Here is a 20,068-nt window from a genome sequence, read left to right as displayed (position 1 = left end):
AAATTGAGTTATTTGTAGTCAGGTGGATGGACCTAGAGACTGTCATACAGAGTGAAGTAAGTCAGAAAGAGAAAAACAAATACCGTATGCTAACACATATATATGCAATCTAAAAAAAAAAAAGGTTCTGAAGAACCTAGGGGCAGGACAGGAATAAAGACACAGACATAGAGAATGGACTTGAGGACATGGGGAGGGGGAAGGGTAAGCTGGGACAAAGTGAGAGAGTGGCATGGACATATATACACTACCAAGCGTAAAACAGCTAGTGGGAAGCAGCCACATAGCACAGGGAGATCAGCTCTGTGCTTTGTGACCACCTAGAGGGGTGGGATAGGGAGGGTGGGAGGGGGACGCAAGATGGAGGGGATATGGGTATATCTGTATAAATATAGCTGATTCACTTTGTTGTACAGCAGAAACTAGCACAACGTTGTAAAGCAATTTTACTCCAATAAAGATATTAAAAAATTTTTTTTAAAAAGGAGGTGATATGGGGATGTATGTATATGTATAGCTGATTCACTTTGTTATAAAGCAGAAACTAACACACCATTGTAAAGCAATTATACTCCAATAAAGATATTAAAAAAAAAAGAAATAATGACTAATTCCTTGTGCTCGCCTTGTCTCAGGCAGGGAAGGGAGATGTGTGTCCTCCTTATCTGTCCTGGTGTTCTGTGCTCTTGGGCAGTAGGACTTACCTTGGGCAGGGATGCTCGGGAGCCTGAGCTCTGGGTGGTCATGGTGAGCACGGTGGTGATGCCCAGGCCCACACGGGCTGGGGCAGCATCCATGTTGATCCAAAAGGAAATCCATGAGAGGATGACAATGAGCAGGCTGGGAATGTACATCTGGATCAGGTAGTAGCCCATCTGTCGCTCCAGGTGGAACCGGGCCTCGATGCAGGTGAATTTGCCTGCAAGAAATTATAGTGGGAAGGCCAGGTAGCCTTGGACAGGAACAAGGCTTTGAGGTCAGAGCAACCTCGACTGGAGTCCTGGTTCAGCCTCACACTAGCTGTGTTCTTAGGTGAGTGTTTGAATCTTTCTATCTCAGTTTCCTCATCTTTGGTAAATTGGGTATAATGATAATAGTAATAATAATAATACTGCCAACCTCATATGGCTACTCATGGTTACTGTGATGGTAAAATGATATGATGCCTCTAAAGAACTTAGCACAGTCTTCACAAACTATTAATGCTCAGAATGTCATTTGCCATCATCCCCATCAACACTATATTGTTGCTAAGAGTGGGCCCAAGTGGATCATTCTCTATTCTTCTGCCAGTTTTGTTCCCAAAAAGTGACTCATTTGTGTTACTTCCTCTTGTAGAACCTTTCTTTCCTTCCATGTCTCCCCATACAAGAAAATCCCCATTACCTACAGGGAAAAGTTCAAACTCTTTAGTCTGCCTCTCACGGTCGAGCTCTAGCCTGTTTCCACCCCATTTCCCTTGTTTCTTTACTCTACTCATGACCCCCTACACTCCATCCCTTGTCTTGAGCATCCTCTGTATTTTCACACTTCTGAGTTTTTGAGCCTGATAATCCCTCTGCCCCGAATGCCCTTCTTCCGCCCCACAACCAGCCAGAGAAATCCTCCCTCTCCTTTATGGCAGTTTAACTGTGAAGTCTCCCCTAGGCAGAGTGCTCTTTTTTTCCTGTGTCCCTTCAGCTCTCTTCACATGATCATCAGAGCCTTTAAGGCATAGTACACTGAGTTAGTAGGCAAGTTAATCTCTCTCTCTCTCTCTCTCTGTCCTCTGCGCCGGACTGCGGACAGCTCGTCTCTTCCCAATCTGTGAATCCCTGGAACTGGGCTGGGCCATCCCATGGTGGCGTCTTAGCTCCAGTCCACTGACGCACAGTTACCAAGGGATTTTCTACAGCTCCCTGGACAGCACCTTCCATGTGGACAGGGCCTTGCCAGTCTTCTCTCCTTGAATCCACAGAGCTAGCCCAGAACTCAGTTCTCACTTAAATGTGAATAGTGAAGGGCAGCTGAGATGATGAATGAGAAAACGCTGTGTAAACAGTAAAGGGCTGTGTGTGGTACGTGAGAGTCTGTTGTGATTATTTGATTCATGGGGACTCACTGCTAATGAGAGTACAGTTGGCCCTCTGTGTCTGTGGGCCCTGCATCCTTCAGTGAGGAGGGTCAACTATGGTCTTGAGCATCCCTGGATTTCGGTAATTTGGCAGGTCCTGGAACCAGTTCCCCTTGGATACTGTCTCTGAGTCTCAGCTTGCCCAGGGATGAAGAGAGTATTTTTGAAGGTTCTAAGATATCTCCGGGGTCACTGGAAAGAGACAGCTGTCCTAAACAGACCAGCACCGAGGCTGCCTGCTTTTTCTCTGGGCCTTCTACTTGCATCAGAACCCACAGTGGTTTCTCTGAACCCCTCGCCTTCACTTCCTCTTCTCCTGGGCCCCTGTCCCAGCCTGTCATGTGCCTCCACGCCACTCGGCTGTGTTCAGACAGCAGCCCCCGGCCCAGCTCCCCAGCGTGGCATACTAACTGACTGCCTTTTGTCCACAATGTTCCACGAGCTCCTTCCCAGCCTGAAACAGGGCAGGCAAAGCCAGTCTTGATCCGGCCCCCTTCATCCCTGTGTTCAACCTTCCAACAAATGCTGGGCTAGGCAGGGGAGATAGAGAGCTGAGCTAAAAAGTGGGGTTCCCTCCTCATAGCTCACAGTCCAGGGGACCCTTTTCAACTTCATTGTTTACTAATCCTCAGTGCCAGCTCCCAGCTCCCCCCTGAGGTCTAATGTGATCATTCTCTGTGCTTTTGCCCTCTCAGAAATGCCAGTCCTGGGACTTCCCCAGCGGTCCAGTGATTAAGACTTCACTTTCCAATGCAGGGAGTGCAGGTTCGATTCCTGCTCGGGGAGCTAAAATCCCACATGCCTCGCCGCCAAAAAAAAAAAAAAAAAAAAAAAGAAAAACAAAACCAGAGCATAAAACAGAAGCAATATTGTAACAAATTCAGTAAAGACTTTAAAATGGTCCACATGAAAAAAAAATCTTAAGAAAAACAATAGAAATGCCAGTCCCTCTGTGATAGACACTGCTAGATGTCCTCCCACTGTCAGCTCTCCCTTCTGCCTTAGGGACAGGGTCCGTCCTGAGCTGGACATGCTGCTACCTGGAAAAGAAACTATCTCCCAGCTCCCCTTGTCATGAGATGTGGCCCAAGCTCAAGTGACTTGTCCCAGGACTCACAGGAAGAAAGCATGGGAGCCACTTTTTGGTTGCAAGGTATGTTCTCTTAACTACTAGGTAATAAATGCAGAGATAGATCCACCACAGGTATCTCGGAAGATCCGTTGGATCAGCGACTGAATGAATGTTTGCAATGACCTCTGGCCCTGGCTGGGTTGAGGTGGGCCCTCGCACGTACCTGTGTTGTAATGCTTGGTGCAGTACCTCAAGTCCTTCTCCTCCTTCAGGATAAACTGGGGCAGAGTCAGTCCATCTGCCACCTGCACAGCCCCCTTCTCCTGCCACTCAAAGATGAGGTCATTCATGGTGTATCCAACTGGGATGGGATGAGAAGGAGGAGCAGTCACCACCCGGAAGCTCTTATTTGAAGCATGTCAGGGGTGCTGCAGGAAGGGCATCTAACATGAAGCATGTTAGAAGCAGAGAGGCATCAGACACTCAGTGGAACTCATGAGACTATGTTGCTGCTGCTGTTTTATTCTCCCCACACGAGAGGTTAAAGCTGGTTTTCTTGTTGACATCTACCCCACAGCCCTTCCACCTCTCTTACCCCACCCCCCCAGCCTCCCACCTTGGCTTGTCCTCCTGCCCGCACCCCTCAGTCCCATGGTCAGATTCAGCTGACCTCCGCTCTTTTTGCCTGTGCGCCATCCTTGCAAGCCCCTTCTTGTGCCCCCAGCAGATTTTCCTCTGGGGAATAACTGTATGGTATGCTGTCCTGGCGGGGCTATCATTTGGGGACCAAGGTGTGAGATGGTGATTCAACTAGGCCAGACTCTCTGCCCCAGGACTTTGTTGAGTAAAGTGACAAAGGGTTCAGAGTTGGCTGGTGCAGACTCTCCTCAGAGGTGGTGCTCCAAGGGGATGGTCTCTTAGTTCCTGTTGCCTAAATGCTCTGTCCTGGTTCTTGTACTTTAGCTTTTCCTTCAAGTCCATGTGGACCCCCTATGTTCTTCCACTTAATTCCATTCTTTACATGAGTCAGATTGGTTTCTGTGTTTGCAATCAAAGAAGTGAGCTCTCCCATCTGTTAAAATCTTGGTTCACCTGTGATCTCCTCCATAATGCCTTCTCCACACCCTGTCTCCTTCCCAGTCAGAAGGAAGTGCACTTTCTGCCTTGAGGCCACAGCATTTTGTACGTCTAACCACACACTTACCACTTGCTGCCTGCCTTAGAGTTACTTGTGCGGAAGACCTCTCTCTCCCCTGCTGGAGTGAGCATCCCTGTGAGTTCAAGGAGCATGACTTATTCAAGCTATTGCTCCTCCATTCCTGGCGAGCATGTTCACAGGGGACATGGAACAGTGCCTCTTTGGAGAATGCTGCTGGCTCCAAAGCTGAACTTCAGTCAGACAATGTTAGGGAAGTTATATTTCTAATGCATTTTCTAAGAGCAAAGCTCCTCATCTGGTATTTTGGGCTATTACAGTAATCTCCTGGGGTCCAGAGGGTAGGAGCATCTGTGTGGGAATTTCTGCTGGTCACATGGGAATAGGAGAGTCTGGTTCTTTTAGAGGCCTCATGCAAGGGACTCACAGCTTTCCAGTTGCATAATGCACGTCTGGACGTCCATGGGGAAATTCTTCAAGTCCATGGGGCAGGCCAGTGTCAGGGTGATTCTGGGAAGAGAAAGGAGCTGTATGATGCTAGATCCACAAACCAGAGAAGCTGTGCCTCCGTTCCAGTTACTACTGGAAAATCAGTTATCTAGGAAAGGCCAAGGAGGCTAGGGAACCAGTGTTTATTGAAATAATATATGTATATTTCCACATCAGAGAGATAAAGTAGGTTGCCTAAAGTCACACAAGTCAGTGGAACTTCTGGGCTTCTTTGGCGTCTGTCTGGCTTCTAGAAACTTGCCTTTTAGCAAGTTGCCTGAAGGCCTGTAGGCCATGGGCTACCTCCCTCCCTTCTCTTCTGTAGAGCCCTCAGGTAGGGCAGAGCCTGAATTTTAAATTGAGCACCACCAGGCGTCAGGCATCCCCAGGTGCACCTCTATGTAGCAGGTGCGCAGGTGGTTCTTGGCTTCTCCCTTCACACACTGGGCTCATCAAAAGTGATTTCCAACAGGCTCCCTGCATGCTGGGTGTCCAACACAGCTGACTCACATCTGCGGGCTCCTGCTGGGGTCAGTTGGGGAGTGGTGGTTGCTCCAGGCATCTGGGCTAGCTGTTTATTTTGGGTTGTTCAGCCCTGGCAGAGACTGCAGCCTCAGAACCAGAGGGAGTCCCCTTAACAGAATCCGAGGTCTGCAGCTCAGCTGCGATGCAAGGCTTCAGCTTGAAAGGCTTTGCCAGCATCTGAGCCCCTGCTGCAGGGAACAGAGAAGAAAGGCTCATGGAGGCCAAAGAGACTTAGATCATCAGGCCAACTCCTGCACTGGACAGGTGAGAAAACAGGGATGCAGAGAAGGCTAGGTGGGGAGGCATGTCAGGTCACACAGCCAACTGATGGCTCAGCCAGGGTTCAAAACCAGGTCTCCTGGCCTTTGGATTTTGAGCTTGTGTGTTTGCTGGTGGGCTTTCTAGCACTGCTGTCCTGAAAAGCCAACCTCAATACCCAAAGACCCCTAACTGGTGGTCTTGTGGGGCTTAGCTGCTGGCACCTCGGCCCCACGTGGTGAGGCCCACGGCCTGGCGCGAACTTCCCCCTCCGGCTCTCACCCACGGCTGTGGATGCGGGCCCTTTAAGCACAAGGCAGAAGCAGGGAGGGAAAGGGCAGGGAGAGGGAGGGGAAGAAGAGGGGAAAGAGGGAGCGGGAGAAGGAGGGAGAAGGGAAGGGAAAGTGCACGCAGTTGAATTTCTGAAGATAAAAGCTCCAAAGTGGGGCAGCCGTCACACTGGGTGAATTTCCTGAAGTTGAATGACCTTGGAACATCACTTTCTGCTGATTTGTCTTTTTGTCATGCTGCACTGGGGCTTAGCTTCCTGGAGATATGAAACTGAGCCTGGCTGCAGCAGAATCCAAGCCAGCCAGGGCCTCGGTGGCCATCCTGAGCCCGTCACCCTTCCAGTCTGGATGCGCACTGGGTGGGGAGGGCAATGCGTGAGCAAGGCCATGTTGGCCTCGGATTCCTCCCAGTCTGCCCTTCCATGGTGCCTCCTTTACCTCCTGAGGTCCCTGAGTCCCCTCTCCCACCCAGCCTGCTCTCAAGGGAGACTCTGAATCCAGTCACATTTGGGGATTAGGATCTGTGCGGCCTCTCCAATGGGCTTGGACACTTAAAGCTCATCTCCTAATGGAAATAAAAAGATATATTCCCCTGAGGGACTGGAGGGTCAGGAGAGTCATTTAGGACCAGTGTCCCCACCCCCCCCCTTTTTTTTTTAACTTTTTATTTTATATTGGCGTATAGCCGATGAACAATGTTGTGATAGTTTCAGGTGCACAGCAAAGCGACTCAGCCATACATATACATGTATCCATTCTCCCCCAAACTCCCCTTCCATCCAGGCTGCCACATAACATTGAGCAGAGTTCCCTGTGCTACACAGTAGCAGTAGGACCAGTGTCCCTTTAAGCTCTTTGAAATAAAAACATATTCATTCATTCATCAAATATTTGAGTGCCTATTGAATGCTCTGCACTGTTCTTCTAAGCTCTGAGTGGGCATTAGGTGCACACTAACAGATTAGAATCTAGGTTCTGCTACTTTGTAGCTGTGGGAACTCTGGCAAGTTGCTTAAACTTTCAGATCCTCACTTGTCTAATCTGCAAAATGGGCATAATAAAGCCTACTTCATAGGGTTGTTAAGAGGATTATAAATAATACCTACAAAGTCTGAGCCTAGTAGGTAAATTCCCAGTGAATGGTACGTAGTAAGGATATAACATGGACATTGGTCCTTCTCTCCATGCCTTGGGGGAGGAGACTGAGAATTAGGTGGGTTGGGAGGGGCGCAGAGTGTGGCAGGAAGCTCTGAAAGTTTGCCCATAACCAGTGTATGCAGGATATCCCCCAACTGGGGAAGGGAGTCCCAGCAGACTCAGTGCAAGGAGTAGAAGATAGAAAGGCTTTATAGAAGGGAAGGAGCAGCCCTGGCTTATACCTGTGAGCAGCACCGTCCACCTGGCAGGCCATTTATGTTGAAGTTGCTGTGATTTTTCAGACTTTGTGCCTTTGCTCGGCTATTTTTTAAAATTATGATAAAAACGTTTAACATGAGATCCACCCTCTTAATAAGTGTTTAAATGTACAGTAGAGTATTGTTAACTATAGAGTATTGTTGTACAGCAGCTCTCTGGAATTTATTCATCTTGAGTAACCGAATGTTCCTGGGGTCAGCACTGTCTTTGAATATTCCTTTCCCATCTTGTTTTATTGAAATTCTGGGTAAGCTTGGGGGGCTAACTTTAACCTTCCGTCTCTAGGATGCTTCCTTGGTCCCCCTGGTTATAATGAACTACTCGCTTCTAGGAGTTCCCGAGGTATTTTATTCTTACTTGCTGAGTGTAAGCTGCAGAGCTGGCTCTGCCTATTCTGTAAAGGTGTTCGGTTGCCAGGGCCTCTTCACCTCTGTTTGGCCCTCCTCTTAGCGTCTGCTCCCACAAGGTATGTTCTGAGGATGGAGGGGATGAGCCTGTACAGAACTCACCTGATGCTGTAGAGGACATTCCCATTCCGGGAGATCCTCAGCAGTTTGTTGTCCGTGGTGATCTCGTGGAAGTGGGCCCCCTTCTCATTGGCAAAGAACAAGTCAGGTTTCCAGATGGAGTCCAACATGGATGGGTCCAGGTCCAGAGAGTCATCCGGGTATTCGTTGTAGGCCAGCCGGGGGTCGTTCCACTGCTGCCGTAGGAAGATGTTGACCCTATAGTCCTATAGCCAGGAGATAAGGAGGTGGACTCAGAGTTAGGCCCTGGGATGTCACATCTTGGAGGGCCCAGGTGCTTTCGGTCAGCGCTTCCCAAAGCCCCTTCTGGAGGATGCTGTCAGAGTGTGGTTGCATCTTACATGGGGATGAGACGTAAAGTTTGTGCATCAGGCAAAAATCAGGGCAGTCATAATTATCCCTGAAAATTCTCTAGTTGCTCTGTTAAGTATATTCAACTCTGAACTGAGATTAATTAAATGTTATTCTTTCTTCTGACAAATTTTAAAAATGAAGTTCATACTGATGTCATAAACACCTGTTTTTCATCCTGTTAACATTTTGTTGTGGTTGCTTCAGTTTTCATTAGATAAGAGAAATAATACATCACAGATAAAGCTGAAGTCCCCCTTTTATTATCAACCCCATCAGTGCAGTAATTCTTATGCCCACTAAGGTTTGAGAGTCACTATTCTAGATAGATTGAAGGAACAAAAGAAAAGACTAAAAGCTGATGCCTGAGCATTCACACTATTTTGCCCAGTTCCCAAGCAGTGAAGGAAAGTTGGGTGGAAGGATTTTATAGTGTTCTGCTGGTCTTAGGGTTCACACCACTCTGTTTTAATGTCGGCCTTCTGTTACCTTCTATAACGTGTTGATTTGTTTGTTTGGGGGGGACTAATAGATGCCACATCTTACTGGAAACCAGCGCTAAGTTAAATGCTCTCTGATGGGACAAAAAAGTCACGATCAAACCAAGTAGGGAAATGTTTGATTAAACCAAATGTATCAGATTTCTTTATGGCAGGACTTCTCAGAGACCTTAATATGCTGAGGAGTTGTGTGCATCTCCAAGAGGGGAATAGACTATGCAACATTTCCTCGATTTATTTTGGCCATAGAACTCTTTTTCTTTTTTTACATCTTTATTGGAGTATAATTGCTTTACAATGGTGTGTTAGTTTCTGCTTTATAGCAAAGTGAATCAGTTATACATATGTTCCCATATCTCTTCCCTCTTGCGTCTCCCTCCCTCCCACCCTCCCTATGCCATAGAACTCTTTTATTTTGTGCATGAGGCTCATCTTCTACAGAATGTGGGTTAGAAATTGCTGTCCTAGTCAAAACTACCCCCTTCCCCACCTTTTTTTTTTTTTTTTCCAGATGAGGAAACTGAAATCTAGAGAGAGTTGAGACTGGCCGTGTCTCTCTGAAAAGGTAGAGCAGAGTTGATTTTGAAGCCCAGGTGCCTTGACTCCTAGCTGAGGATTTGTTCATTGGGTCTTAGAGGGTCTTAAAGAATCCATTTAGTTCCCATTAACAACCTGAGAAGCAATTTGTGGTAGATCTCCACAGTGGGAAGCTGGATAATGAAGTTAAGAAATATTTCCATTAAGAAAAGTTTTAAATTTTGTTAGAGAGACGTTGTAAACTTGGGGCCTGTGAATATTCCACTGCAAGTAGAATTTGGGGTGTATTTGTGTTTTCCTATGAAGAAGGGTATAGCTCTTTCTGTTGGATTCCCAAGAGGGTTTATAGTTCCCTAGAAGATTAATAATCTCAGTTGAAATCCAACTTTAAATGTTCTCCTTCAGAGAATAATCTCTGCTCAGAAGCACCTGCTGCTGCTTTTTCTCTGAAGGTGCAGGATAAAGGAGGTTATGCTATATTTTCTTTTGGGGTGCTACCCTTACATCCTGATCACCCTCGATCTGTCATCAGCAGGAATGGACTGAAGCAAACAGCCCTTCTGTCCCCCACACTCCCCCCATGCCACTTCCTCCCACATTCTGTTTGCCTACAGGAATATCAGTAGCTTCTTGAAATGTTCCAAGACATCTTATGGGACTGTTCTATAATTTAGTTGAAGCCTCTCCCTCCAGCCCCATAGAAAATGACATTTGGTCTCATAATCAGGAATAAAGACACAGACGTAGAGAATGGACTTGAGGACATGGGGAGGGGGAAGGGTAAGCTGGGACGAAGTGAGGGAGTGGCATGGACATATATACACTACTAAATGTAAAATAGATAGCTAGTGGGAAGCTGCCACATAGCACAGGGAGATCAGCTTGGTGCTTTCTGACCACCTACAGTGGTGGGATAGGGAGGGTGGGAGGGAGACGCAAGAGGGAGGAGGTATGGGGATATACTTATACGTATAGCTGATTCACTTTGTTATACAGCAGAAACTAGCACACCATTGTAAAGCAATTATTTTCCAATAAAGATGTTAAAAAAAATTTCCTATCTTATAAGTCCTGCGGTGGAGGGAAAACTTCAGGCCAGACTGGAGGTTGATTCTTTGTTTTTCCTGTTGATTGTAATAGCTCCCAACCTGGCCCCATCTCATCAGGGATTAGAAACAGCCTCTGTTTGTCCTGTGGATTTTACATGAAGTGCGTGTGTTTGTGTGTGTGTGTGTGTGTGTGTGTGTGAGAGAGAGAGAGAGAGAGAGAGAGAGAGAGAGGGAGGGAGGGAGGGAGGGAGGGAGAGATGAGGCGCTGGGAGTCATGTCAGAGTAAACAGACTATGCATTAATGGTTGGACAGAAAAAGCCTTCAGTCCCCAAACCCCAGCTGCACTTCTGATGTTCTTGCCAGCAACATGTCAAGCCAGTTTATGTGGCTGGAAGGAAGAAAAGAAAGTGGCATTTCTTAAAATGGCCTGTTAGGCACCAGGCACTGTTCTAGATACTGTCACATACATTTAATCCTTACAAAACCCCTGCAAGCTAGACATTCAAATTCTCCTAGTGAGGTTCAGGAAACTGAGGTTTGGAATCTGAATCCACATCAGCCCAACCTTCTAGTGAGCACTTGTTGATTACGTCCCCTGGCTATGGATGGCCGGTTCTGTGCTGGGGAGCCTCTTCTCTCACCCCCCTCTGCCTGATCAGTTTAATCCTTATCTCCTGTAGGAGGCTTGATGCCCCCAGGCTTCCCTGACTTCTTCCTTTTCTGATCTCCTAGCAAAACGGAATGGCCAGAAACGTTTAATTTAGCAGTACCTCACTGTGTGTGTCTTATCTCCTCAACCTGAAGGGCAACAGTTTGAGAGGATAAACCTGACCTTCTCTTTCTCTTGCACCATCCTACCTACTCACCCCGTCGGTGTACCTGGAGCTACCCACCACCCAGGAGGGGGAGGGGGAGGCAGAGCGGAAAAAGTTGGCACAGGAAGAGCTTTCCCCATTTTTTTTTTTTTTTTTTTTTGCAGTACGAGGGCCTCTCTGTTTGCATTACGAGGGCCTCTGTTGATAACAGTTAACAACCGTTGGATTTGAGAAGAATGCCTCTGAGAACCATGTGTGTTTTTTGTTTTTTGTTTTTTTTTTGCGGTATGCGGGCCTCTCGCTGCTGTGGCCTCTCCCGTTGCGGAGCACAGGCTCCGGACGCACAGGCTCAGCGGCCATGGCTCACGGGCCCAGCGGCTCCGCGGCACGTGGGATCTTCCCGGACGCGGACATGAACCCGTGTCCCCTGCATTGGCAGGCGGACTCCCAACCACTGCGCCACCAGGGAAGTCCGAGCTTTCCCCATTTTATAGCTGGAAAGACTGTGGGTTAGAGAGAGGAGGCATTGTCCAAGGTCACATAGCAATTCAGAAGAGACCTGGGATTAAAATCTGGATTTACTTCTCCGGGCCCCACTGTTAGAAGGAGGAGTTAGGCTAGATGGTCTCTAAGAACCCTTCCAAATCTAATAGGTGATCATTATTAGATTTTTGTTTTCCAGCGACATTTTTTTTTTTTTTTTTTTTTTTGCGGTACGCGGGCCTCTCACTGTTGTGGCCTCTCCCATTGCGGAGCACAGGCTCCGGATGCGCAGGCTCAGCGGCCATGGCTCACGGGCCCAGCCGCTCCGCGGCATGTGGGATCCTCCCGGACTGGGGCACGAACCTGTGTCCCCTGCATCGGCAGGCGGACTCGCAACCACTGCGCCACCAGGGAAGCCCTTTCCAGCGACATTTAATGGAGCATCTAAGCGCCAGGCACTGTTCTCGGCACTGGAGAACACGCTGAGAACAAGAAAGACATGTTTATGCTGTCACAGAGCCTACAATGTAGCGCTTACACCACACGGAGATTGGGCTCTGCTGGGGATTAGGTATAGGGCACTGGGGAGATACAGAAGTCAGGCTCCCCATCTAGACTTGGAGGTGAGGGTCAGGGAAGGTGCCAGGAAGACGTGATATTTAAGGTGAGACCAAATATGGCAGAGCCAAAAAGGAAAAGCATTTTGGGCAGTTGGAACTGCACCTGTGAAGGCCTAGAGACAAAGCAAGAGCACGGTGCTTTGGACAGAACAGCAAGTAGATGAGTGAGGGCAGGAGGGGGAGGAAGCATGCAGCGCCGAGCAGGCTGTCCTGGGGAATGCGGACTCCATCCTGGGACTAATGTGGAGTCTTCGAAGAATTTTAAGTAGGGAATGACATTATTACAGTTGCATTTTATTACTGATATTTAAAAATACTTTATTTTTCTTTATCACAGAAGTAATGCTTGTTGATTATAAAAAAAAATAGAAACATATGTCACCTAAAAGGAGAAAAACAAAATGAAAACCATAGCGTCTCGCTTTGAAGCGATTCCTGAGAAGTGAGGGTAAGAGCTGTAGAGACTGTGTCTGGTGTCCTCAGGCGACTTGTCCCCTTCTCCCAATGCCCCCTTCTCCCCTCAGCACTCGCTCCCCAGCCGAGCTGCTGCATCGATTTTCTCCTCCCCGGTTGGTAAACAGCACCAGGAAATGCCATCTGGAAGGGACCAATGCAACTGTTGTAATAGGCTGAAAGCTAAATGCTGTTTTGCTTACTTGGCTCTACAGTCACTCTGGTCAGTGTTGGACCTGCTGGGGGTCCACGTTCAGGTCCAGAGGCTGGAAGAACAGCACTGGAGTTCTCCAGCTGAGAACCTCAGGTCCCACGTCTGGTAGTTGGCTTCCAGGCCTTGACCCTCAAGGTGGCCCATCTTCTAAGTCCGAGGGGGAGGGACTGGCGGAGCTCTGGCTCAGCAGGCTCTAGCACCCACTCTCTGGTCTTGCCTCTGAGATTCCCTGATGGCTTGATTTCTGGAAACTGTGCAGCTTCCATGCTTGTGAGACCAAGGTAGAGTATTAACGCCCCCGTTATGTCTAATTTCAGACTCTAACCTCTCCCAGCAAACTCCAAACTCAGTACTGTGGTGAAATAGGAAGCATGAGGTGCTTTAGTAGGAAAGAGCTAAGAGCCTGGTGGGTGTGTTGGTGGGAAGAGGACGTGGAAGGCAAGATGTATGCCCACAGCAGTCAGAACCAAGAGCCATCACCCAAGAGGAGGGTGAAGAATCAGATTCTTATACCTTCCTAAGTCTCAGCCTTCCAGCTGTGAAAGGGATGTTTCTTCTCTAAACTTGATTCAACTCTATAAACACTTATGAGGCCCAGTGGGAGAACGGTGAGAGCAGAGGCTCAGGTCTTGGCTTCTACCCTCACAGAGCTCAGATTATCTAGCAAGCAAGGCAAGGTATGGACATAAATCTAACATACAAAACTGAAAGTGATATGGGTCAGAAGAGGTTCTAACAAGCTGCTATTAGATATTGCTTTCAAGTCGTTGACATTACTTCCAGGCAGGTTGGGTGAATCTGGAAGTGATTTTGGGGAGAAAGTGGCATTTGAAATGGCCCCTATCAGGTTGTTTCATCCTCCTGAAGTTAGCATCTCTAGATCTGGTGTTGTTCTGAGATATGAATAATATCTGATTTGGGCTGGAAAGGAGGCCAGTGATGTGTGAGGAGGAAGGACAGAGGTGAGGAATACAGGTGTAAGAGCAGTACAGGACATGAGGACCAGGGCTTCGGCCTTGGTGTATTTAGGGTTAGGATTTGTAGAGTTGGTGGGGGGTGGGGGGGTGGGGGGGCAGGTTGTCAAAGGAATTTCACGTGGAAGGAATAGCACCAGCAAAAGTGTATAGGCAGGAACATTCAAACAGTTCAATTTAGCTCAACCGTCAGCTGCATAAGTAATAAAAGTCCCTCTTATTGAGGACCTAGTAAGTACCAGGCATTGTGCTAAGCATGCCACAAACTTCTGCTTATTTTATGTTTTTTTTTTTTTTTTTTTTTGTGGTACGCAGGCCTCTCACTGTTGTGGCCTCTCCTGTTGCGGAGCACAGGCTCCGGACGCACAGGCTCAGCGGCCATGGCTCACGGGCCCAGCCGCTCTGCGGCATGTGGGATCTTCCTGGACTGGGGCATGAACCCGTGTCCCCTGCATCGGCAGGCAGACTCTCAACCACTGTGCCACCAGGGAAGCCCTCATTTTATGTTTAAAACAGTCCTATGATTATAGGTGGTTTCACCTTAATTTTATAGATGAAGAAGGCTCAGGGAGATTAAGTAATTAGTCCAAATTCACCCAGTAAATAATGGGCTTGGAATTCAAATCTGGTTTGTCCAATTATATAAAGCTCATGCTCTTAACCACTCTGCTGTAATGAGGCTGTAGAATGGATTGATTTGAAACTGGGGGTATCCTTAACTGCCAAACCAAGGTGTTTGGATCTTATTCTGTAGCCAGTTGGGCACCACTGATGTCTTAAGCAGTGGAGCAGTATCCCAGTTTGACTTCAGGAAGATCAGCGTGGGAGGTGTGACCATGAAGTGATGAAGTGAGAGAAAACGGGACCAGGGAGACTTATTTTGAGGCCACTGTGACAGTTCAATGAAAGATAAGGAAGAGCTAAACTAAGATAGTAGGGATGGAGAGTGGGGCAGAGGAGAGAATCATTGTTCTTTGTCATCATCATCTTATCCTTCATCATTTTCATCACAAATATTACAGGTAGACTTCTGTCTCAACTCCTTCCTTTTACACACAGCCCAGAGAGGAAAAGAGACTTTTCTCAGGCCACACAGCAATTCAGTGACTAAGGTGGGACTTGCATACAGAAATCTTGACCCCTTTCCCACTACTTTTCCTAATCCCTTGTACACCTTTAAGGGCAGGAGGAGGAGAACCGAGCTGAATCTGCCATCAGGCGGGCTCTGCTCTCCTTGGAGAAACTCTAACTTAGACTCAGCTCTGACAGGATTTGGGATTAAGATGTGTGAGAGCTGGAGCAGTCTGCTGAGAGCCAGGGACCAGGGGGCATTCAGAGTGGAGGGTCCCAGGCTTGGTTTATGAGATGCTGCTGCTTCTCCAGCACTTTCCCAGACCTCTGAGAAGCACTGTGGAATCAGAGTCAAAGATGTTGCCTTCCAATGTGAGAAGGGTCAGCCCCAGTCTCCTCACTGCCCTGTGAGAGTATGGACCTGGCTCACCGGCACATGGAGAGTTTACTGAATCTTGACTGAGTGCCAGACACAGTGCTAAGTGCTTTAATGATCCCTCTCCCCAGATTCTCACGGGGATACCATTTTATGGATAAACTGAGGCTGGGGAGACTTAATGCTTTTTCTAAAGTTAGTGACAGAGCTGAGGCTCGAATCCATGACTGGCTGACTCCAAACTCGTGTGCTTTTAAGTAGTACACTGTTTTCGCTTCTTTCTTTCTTTCTTTTTTGTTTTTGTTTTTTGTGTCAGTTCCTTTTATTAATAACATCTCATACTTATTAACTGCTTTTTACTTTACAAAGCACCCTCACATTAGTTTTGTTCTATGAAGTTTGGCGTGAAAGGGCAGATTCTTATCTCCATTGGATAGACGTGGAAGCCCTAAAAGCTCAAGTTCCCAGCACTAGTTACTGGCAGATGCAGAATTGATAATAACAATGCACATAATACATTGAGATGTTACCACATGCAAGGGATGATGCTAAGTTCTTTATGTCTGTTATTTTATATTTACAATAATCCTGTGATGTAGGTTCTATTATTCTCATTTTACAGTTAGGCAAATTAAGGCACGCAGAAGTTAAAGTACTGTACCTGACGTCACACAGCTAGTAAGTGGCAAAGCTGGGATTTGAACCCAAGATGTTAATGCCAGAGCCCAAGCATTTAGCTACCAGACTACACCATCCAGAATCTCCCAGATTTGTACTGAGTGACACTTTTGTGATACCTCAATGCCATCAGCTACTGCCTCTGGCTGCTGTTATGTTCCTGTGGGTTTGTAGATACCCACAATTAGCAGGAAGTATTAAAAAAAGGCAAAGGAGGGGGGTGGGAAGAATTGGGAGACTGGGCTGGACATATATACACTTTTGATACTATGTATAAAATAGGTAACTAATGAGAACCTACTATATAACACAGGGAACTCTACTCAATGCTCTGTGGTGACCTAAATGGGAAGGAAATCCAAAAAAGAGGGGATATATGTATACGTATAGCTGATTCACTTTGCTGTACAGTGTAAACTAATACAACATTGTAAAGCAACTATACTCCAATAAAAATTAAAAAAAAAAAAAAAACGGGCAAAGGACAAAAGCCTTCTTCCCCAGGTCCAGCAGTCTACTAGTGCTCCTACATCATTCCTGATTTGCCCCTTGAATTTTTTTTTTTTTTTTTTTTTTGGCCACGTTGCACAGCATGTGAGATCTTAGTTCCCTGACTAGGGATTGAACCTGCGCCCCTTGCATTGGAAGCACAGAGTCTTAACCACTGGACCACCAGGGAAATCCCTGCCCCTTGGATTTGACCCATTGTCTGCTCTACACTCAAGTACAGAGCTGGCAGACTCCCCGGATCCTGACCATTGCGTCCTTGGTTCCAGTTGCCTGCTCCATGCCTTCAACCTCTCCTAAGTCGCCACCCTGCCTGTTGCATTCTCATTTGGATCGCACATAATCAGGGCTACATTTGTTGTGAAGAACTGCTGATGGTTTGGACCAGTGGAGCGGAGCCTCTTTGTTTATCTTCAGGGGATCACTAAAGCCCAGCATGAGTTTAATAATTACATAAAAATGCTAATTGAAGCCCCTTTTATTGGATGTCTAACATTTGCTAGAATTTTATATGCATTGTATCTCTAAACTTTTCATCAGCCTAGTACAGTGAATATTATTATACTCATTTTACAGGGGAGGAAACTGAAATTCAGAGAGGTTAAACAGAGGTTAAGTGTCTTGCCCAGAGTCCCATAGCTAGTAGGTACTAGAGCAGGAATATGAATCCACGACTGTCTGGCTCCCAATTTCACATTCTTTTGACAATTGCATGCTGCCTATTTCCTTTTTTCTTTTTGGCCATGCTGTGAGGCATGCGGGATCTTAGTTCCCCAACTGGAGATTGAACCCGTGTCCCCTGCAGTGGAAGTGCGGAGTCCTAACCACTGGACCACCAGGGAATTCCCTCTGTTTCCTTTTTTTGAAAACCAGGTTCCTAGATGGGTAGGTGAAAGAAACATAGTAGACATAGTATACTGGGATCTCACTGAGCCCATGTGACAGGTTGGCTCATACATATCCTCATAGTATCAGATGGAGAACTTTGGATTGTGATGCTAAACTGAGGTGGATTTGTAACTGGTTGCCAAAGGATGCAAATTGAAGCGTGGATATTAACCTGAAAAGAGGGAAGAGGACAGTATTGGCAGTACAGGGCATAAAAGTGAGACATGCCACTAGCGAACTTGGAAATATGGAAAAGAAGTTTGATCTCTGCGAGTTAAACTAACAGATGAACATGCAGCAGAGAAATTTGGCAAGGCTCAGCATCAATCACAATGACCCATGTGTAATCTCAATGATTTAGAACAGGCCTGTGCTTGTAATTTATTAAGTGGAACCTTAATTTGTTGTATTATGTCTTTTTTTTTAAGGGTTTTTGCAACTTTTTAAAAAATAATTATTTACTTATTTATTTAGGTTGCCCTGGGTCTTAGTTGCGGCAGGCAGGCTCCTTAGTTGCGGCTTGAGGGCACCTTAGTTGTGGCTCATGGGTTTCTTTGTTGTGGGTGGCTGGCTCCTTAGTTGTAGCACGCAGCCTCCTTAGTTGAGGCATGTGAGAGCTCTTAGTTGTGGCATGCATGTGGGATCTAGTTCCCTGACTAGGGATCGAACCCAGGCCTCCTGCATTGGGAGCGTGGAGTCTTAACCACTGCACCACCAGGGAAGTCCCTATTGTGTCTTGTTTAGAGAACTATTTTATAAACGTATTGGAGACATTCATTCGATAGTATAAGAAAGGGCAGTTTGATGAGCAGGAATTTGGCAATTGGTAGTCTAGCATCATCTGAAGGATAGGGTCACACTGCTTGGGGGAACACCAACTATTTTTGTGTCTGAAAAGAGGATTTCTGTGTGGTGAGGAGGGATGGTTTCTTAGACCTCTCTCTGGCCTGGATGAGATTTTCCTCAAGACTGTCTTCCTTCTTTTCCTCCAATTTGGTATGTCAAAAGCAAATTTTGATTTGTTACCCTGGTATTCGGCGAATGGCAAGGGAGTGCTTTCATGGAGGACACAAGCATGCTGTTATTGGAATGGAAAGCCCCATCATAAAGTAAAATAACTTGACGGTCTTATTTACCCACTTCAGTCTTTTGTGGCTTTGATTGTCATTAGTCAGCCTTCCTGAATCTGATCTGATGGAGAGCCAACCCTGGGATGCCATAAATTCATGACTGTGATGCCTCCCATGGTGGTGTATTGGAGAGAGTCATCCAGCAGACGATACCAAGACTGCCTATAACCCCATTTTCTGCCTCTTAACAGACTCTATAGCATGTGTGAGGGCTCTCTCCTTGGCTTCCTCTCTGTCTGCAGTTTACCAAGGCTTTGTGGAGTGTCGAGATATGTCTAACTGGATGGCACTTAATAGACTTTTTCTTGGACTTCCTAAATCCCAGAGTGTAAATGGCCTAGCATTAGCTGTGTAGGCAGACTGAACGTGTAATGGAAAAAGCAACAACAAACAAGGATCTCATCCACAATATTAACCAACCTCACACAATATTCAGTAATAAACCTAATGAGAAATGTGTGACTTGTGTGTATCTATATACACACACACATACACACACAACGAAATGATTCTAAAGCTTTACTGAAAGGCATAAAGGAATACCTATATAAATGGAGAGACATACCACATTTGTATAATATTGTTAAGATGTCAATTCTCTACAAGTGAATCTATAAATTCAATGCAACCTCAATCAAAACCTGAGGCAATTTTTATAGGCATCAACAAGCTGATTCTACAGTTCGTATGGAAGAGAAAATGGACTGGAAATGACAAGAAAACCTTATTAAAGAAGAACAACAGAGGACTTTCTCTACCAGATATAGAAATACAGTGTTAAGCCATAGTAATTAAAATAGAGTGGAAACAGATAATAGAGCAATGGACAATAAACTGAGACTAGAAAAAGATATGTGTATATATGTGTGTGTGTGTGTGTGTGTGTATATATATATATATAGATTTAGTTTATGAGAAAGGTAACATTTCTAATCAGTGGAGAAATAATGGTTATTTAAGAATAATGCTGGAAAATTACTATCTAATCAGAGAAAAATAGAGTCAAACCATCACCAAATACTTTACAGCAAACTAAACTCCAAATGGATTATGGAGGTATATGTAAAAGAAGAAACTTATAATATTATTCAAAGTGCCCATTGTGAAGAAAAAGAAAGAAAAAAGCAAAGATACTCAAATTCACTAGGAATCTGGAGTGAAAATTAAAAATGACAGTGAAGTACCATTTAAAAAATCCCATTTGGTAAAATTAAAAAGCTTGATAATATCTTGAGTTGGCAAGGATAAAAACGCTGTTGTGGGAACAATTATTGAAGCTTCTTTGGGAGCAAGTTGGGCAATAATATTTGTCAAAATAGTGCAGGTCCTTTGATAAAGTAATTCCACTTTTGTAATATATCCTAAGGAAGCACGCAAAGAGTCATGTGCAAGACTATTCATTGTGGCACTTGTTTGTAATAGTGAAAGCTGCATAAACCTACAGGCCCATCAGGAGACAAGTGGTTAAATACCATGAAGTGATGTTATGTCCAGAATGTGGAATTTTACAGGCGGGCTGTAAATCTGGAAATACTGATTAAAATCATTTTGTCACATACTGAATGTAATAATAAT

General features: G+C 46.0%; 1 protein-coding gene across 2 annotated transcripts in view; it reads right to left on the bottom strand.

Annotated features, from left to right (window-relative positions):
* The window catches only part of GLRA1 (glycine receptor alpha 1), a gene marked incomplete at both ends in the record, with an annotated part of 82,755 nt that overhangs the window by 14,499 nt on the left and 48,188 nt on the right, over positions 1-20,068 (bottom strand). For both annotated transcript variants that reach the window (XM_082620899.1, XM_082620900.1), the window contains 4 exons: positions 705-919; positions 3,409-3,546; positions 4,769-4,851; positions 7,829-8,052. In XM_082620899.1, coding sequence (XP_082477025.1) covers positions 705-919; positions 3,409-3,546; positions 4,769-4,851; positions 7,829-8,052 — 660 coding nt within the window. The remainder of the gene's footprint in view (positions 1-704; positions 920-3,408; positions 3,547-4,768; positions 4,852-7,828; positions 8,053-20,068) is intronic.

The sequence above is a fragment of the Mesoplodon mirus genome, assembly GCF_964341445.2.
Source record: "Mesoplodon mirus genome assembly, chromosome: 5".
Classification (NCBI taxonomy): Eukaryota; Metazoa; Chordata; class Mammalia; order Artiodactyla; family Ziphiidae; genus Mesoplodon; species Mesoplodon mirus.
This window is presented reverse-complemented; position numbering and strand designations above follow the sequence as displayed.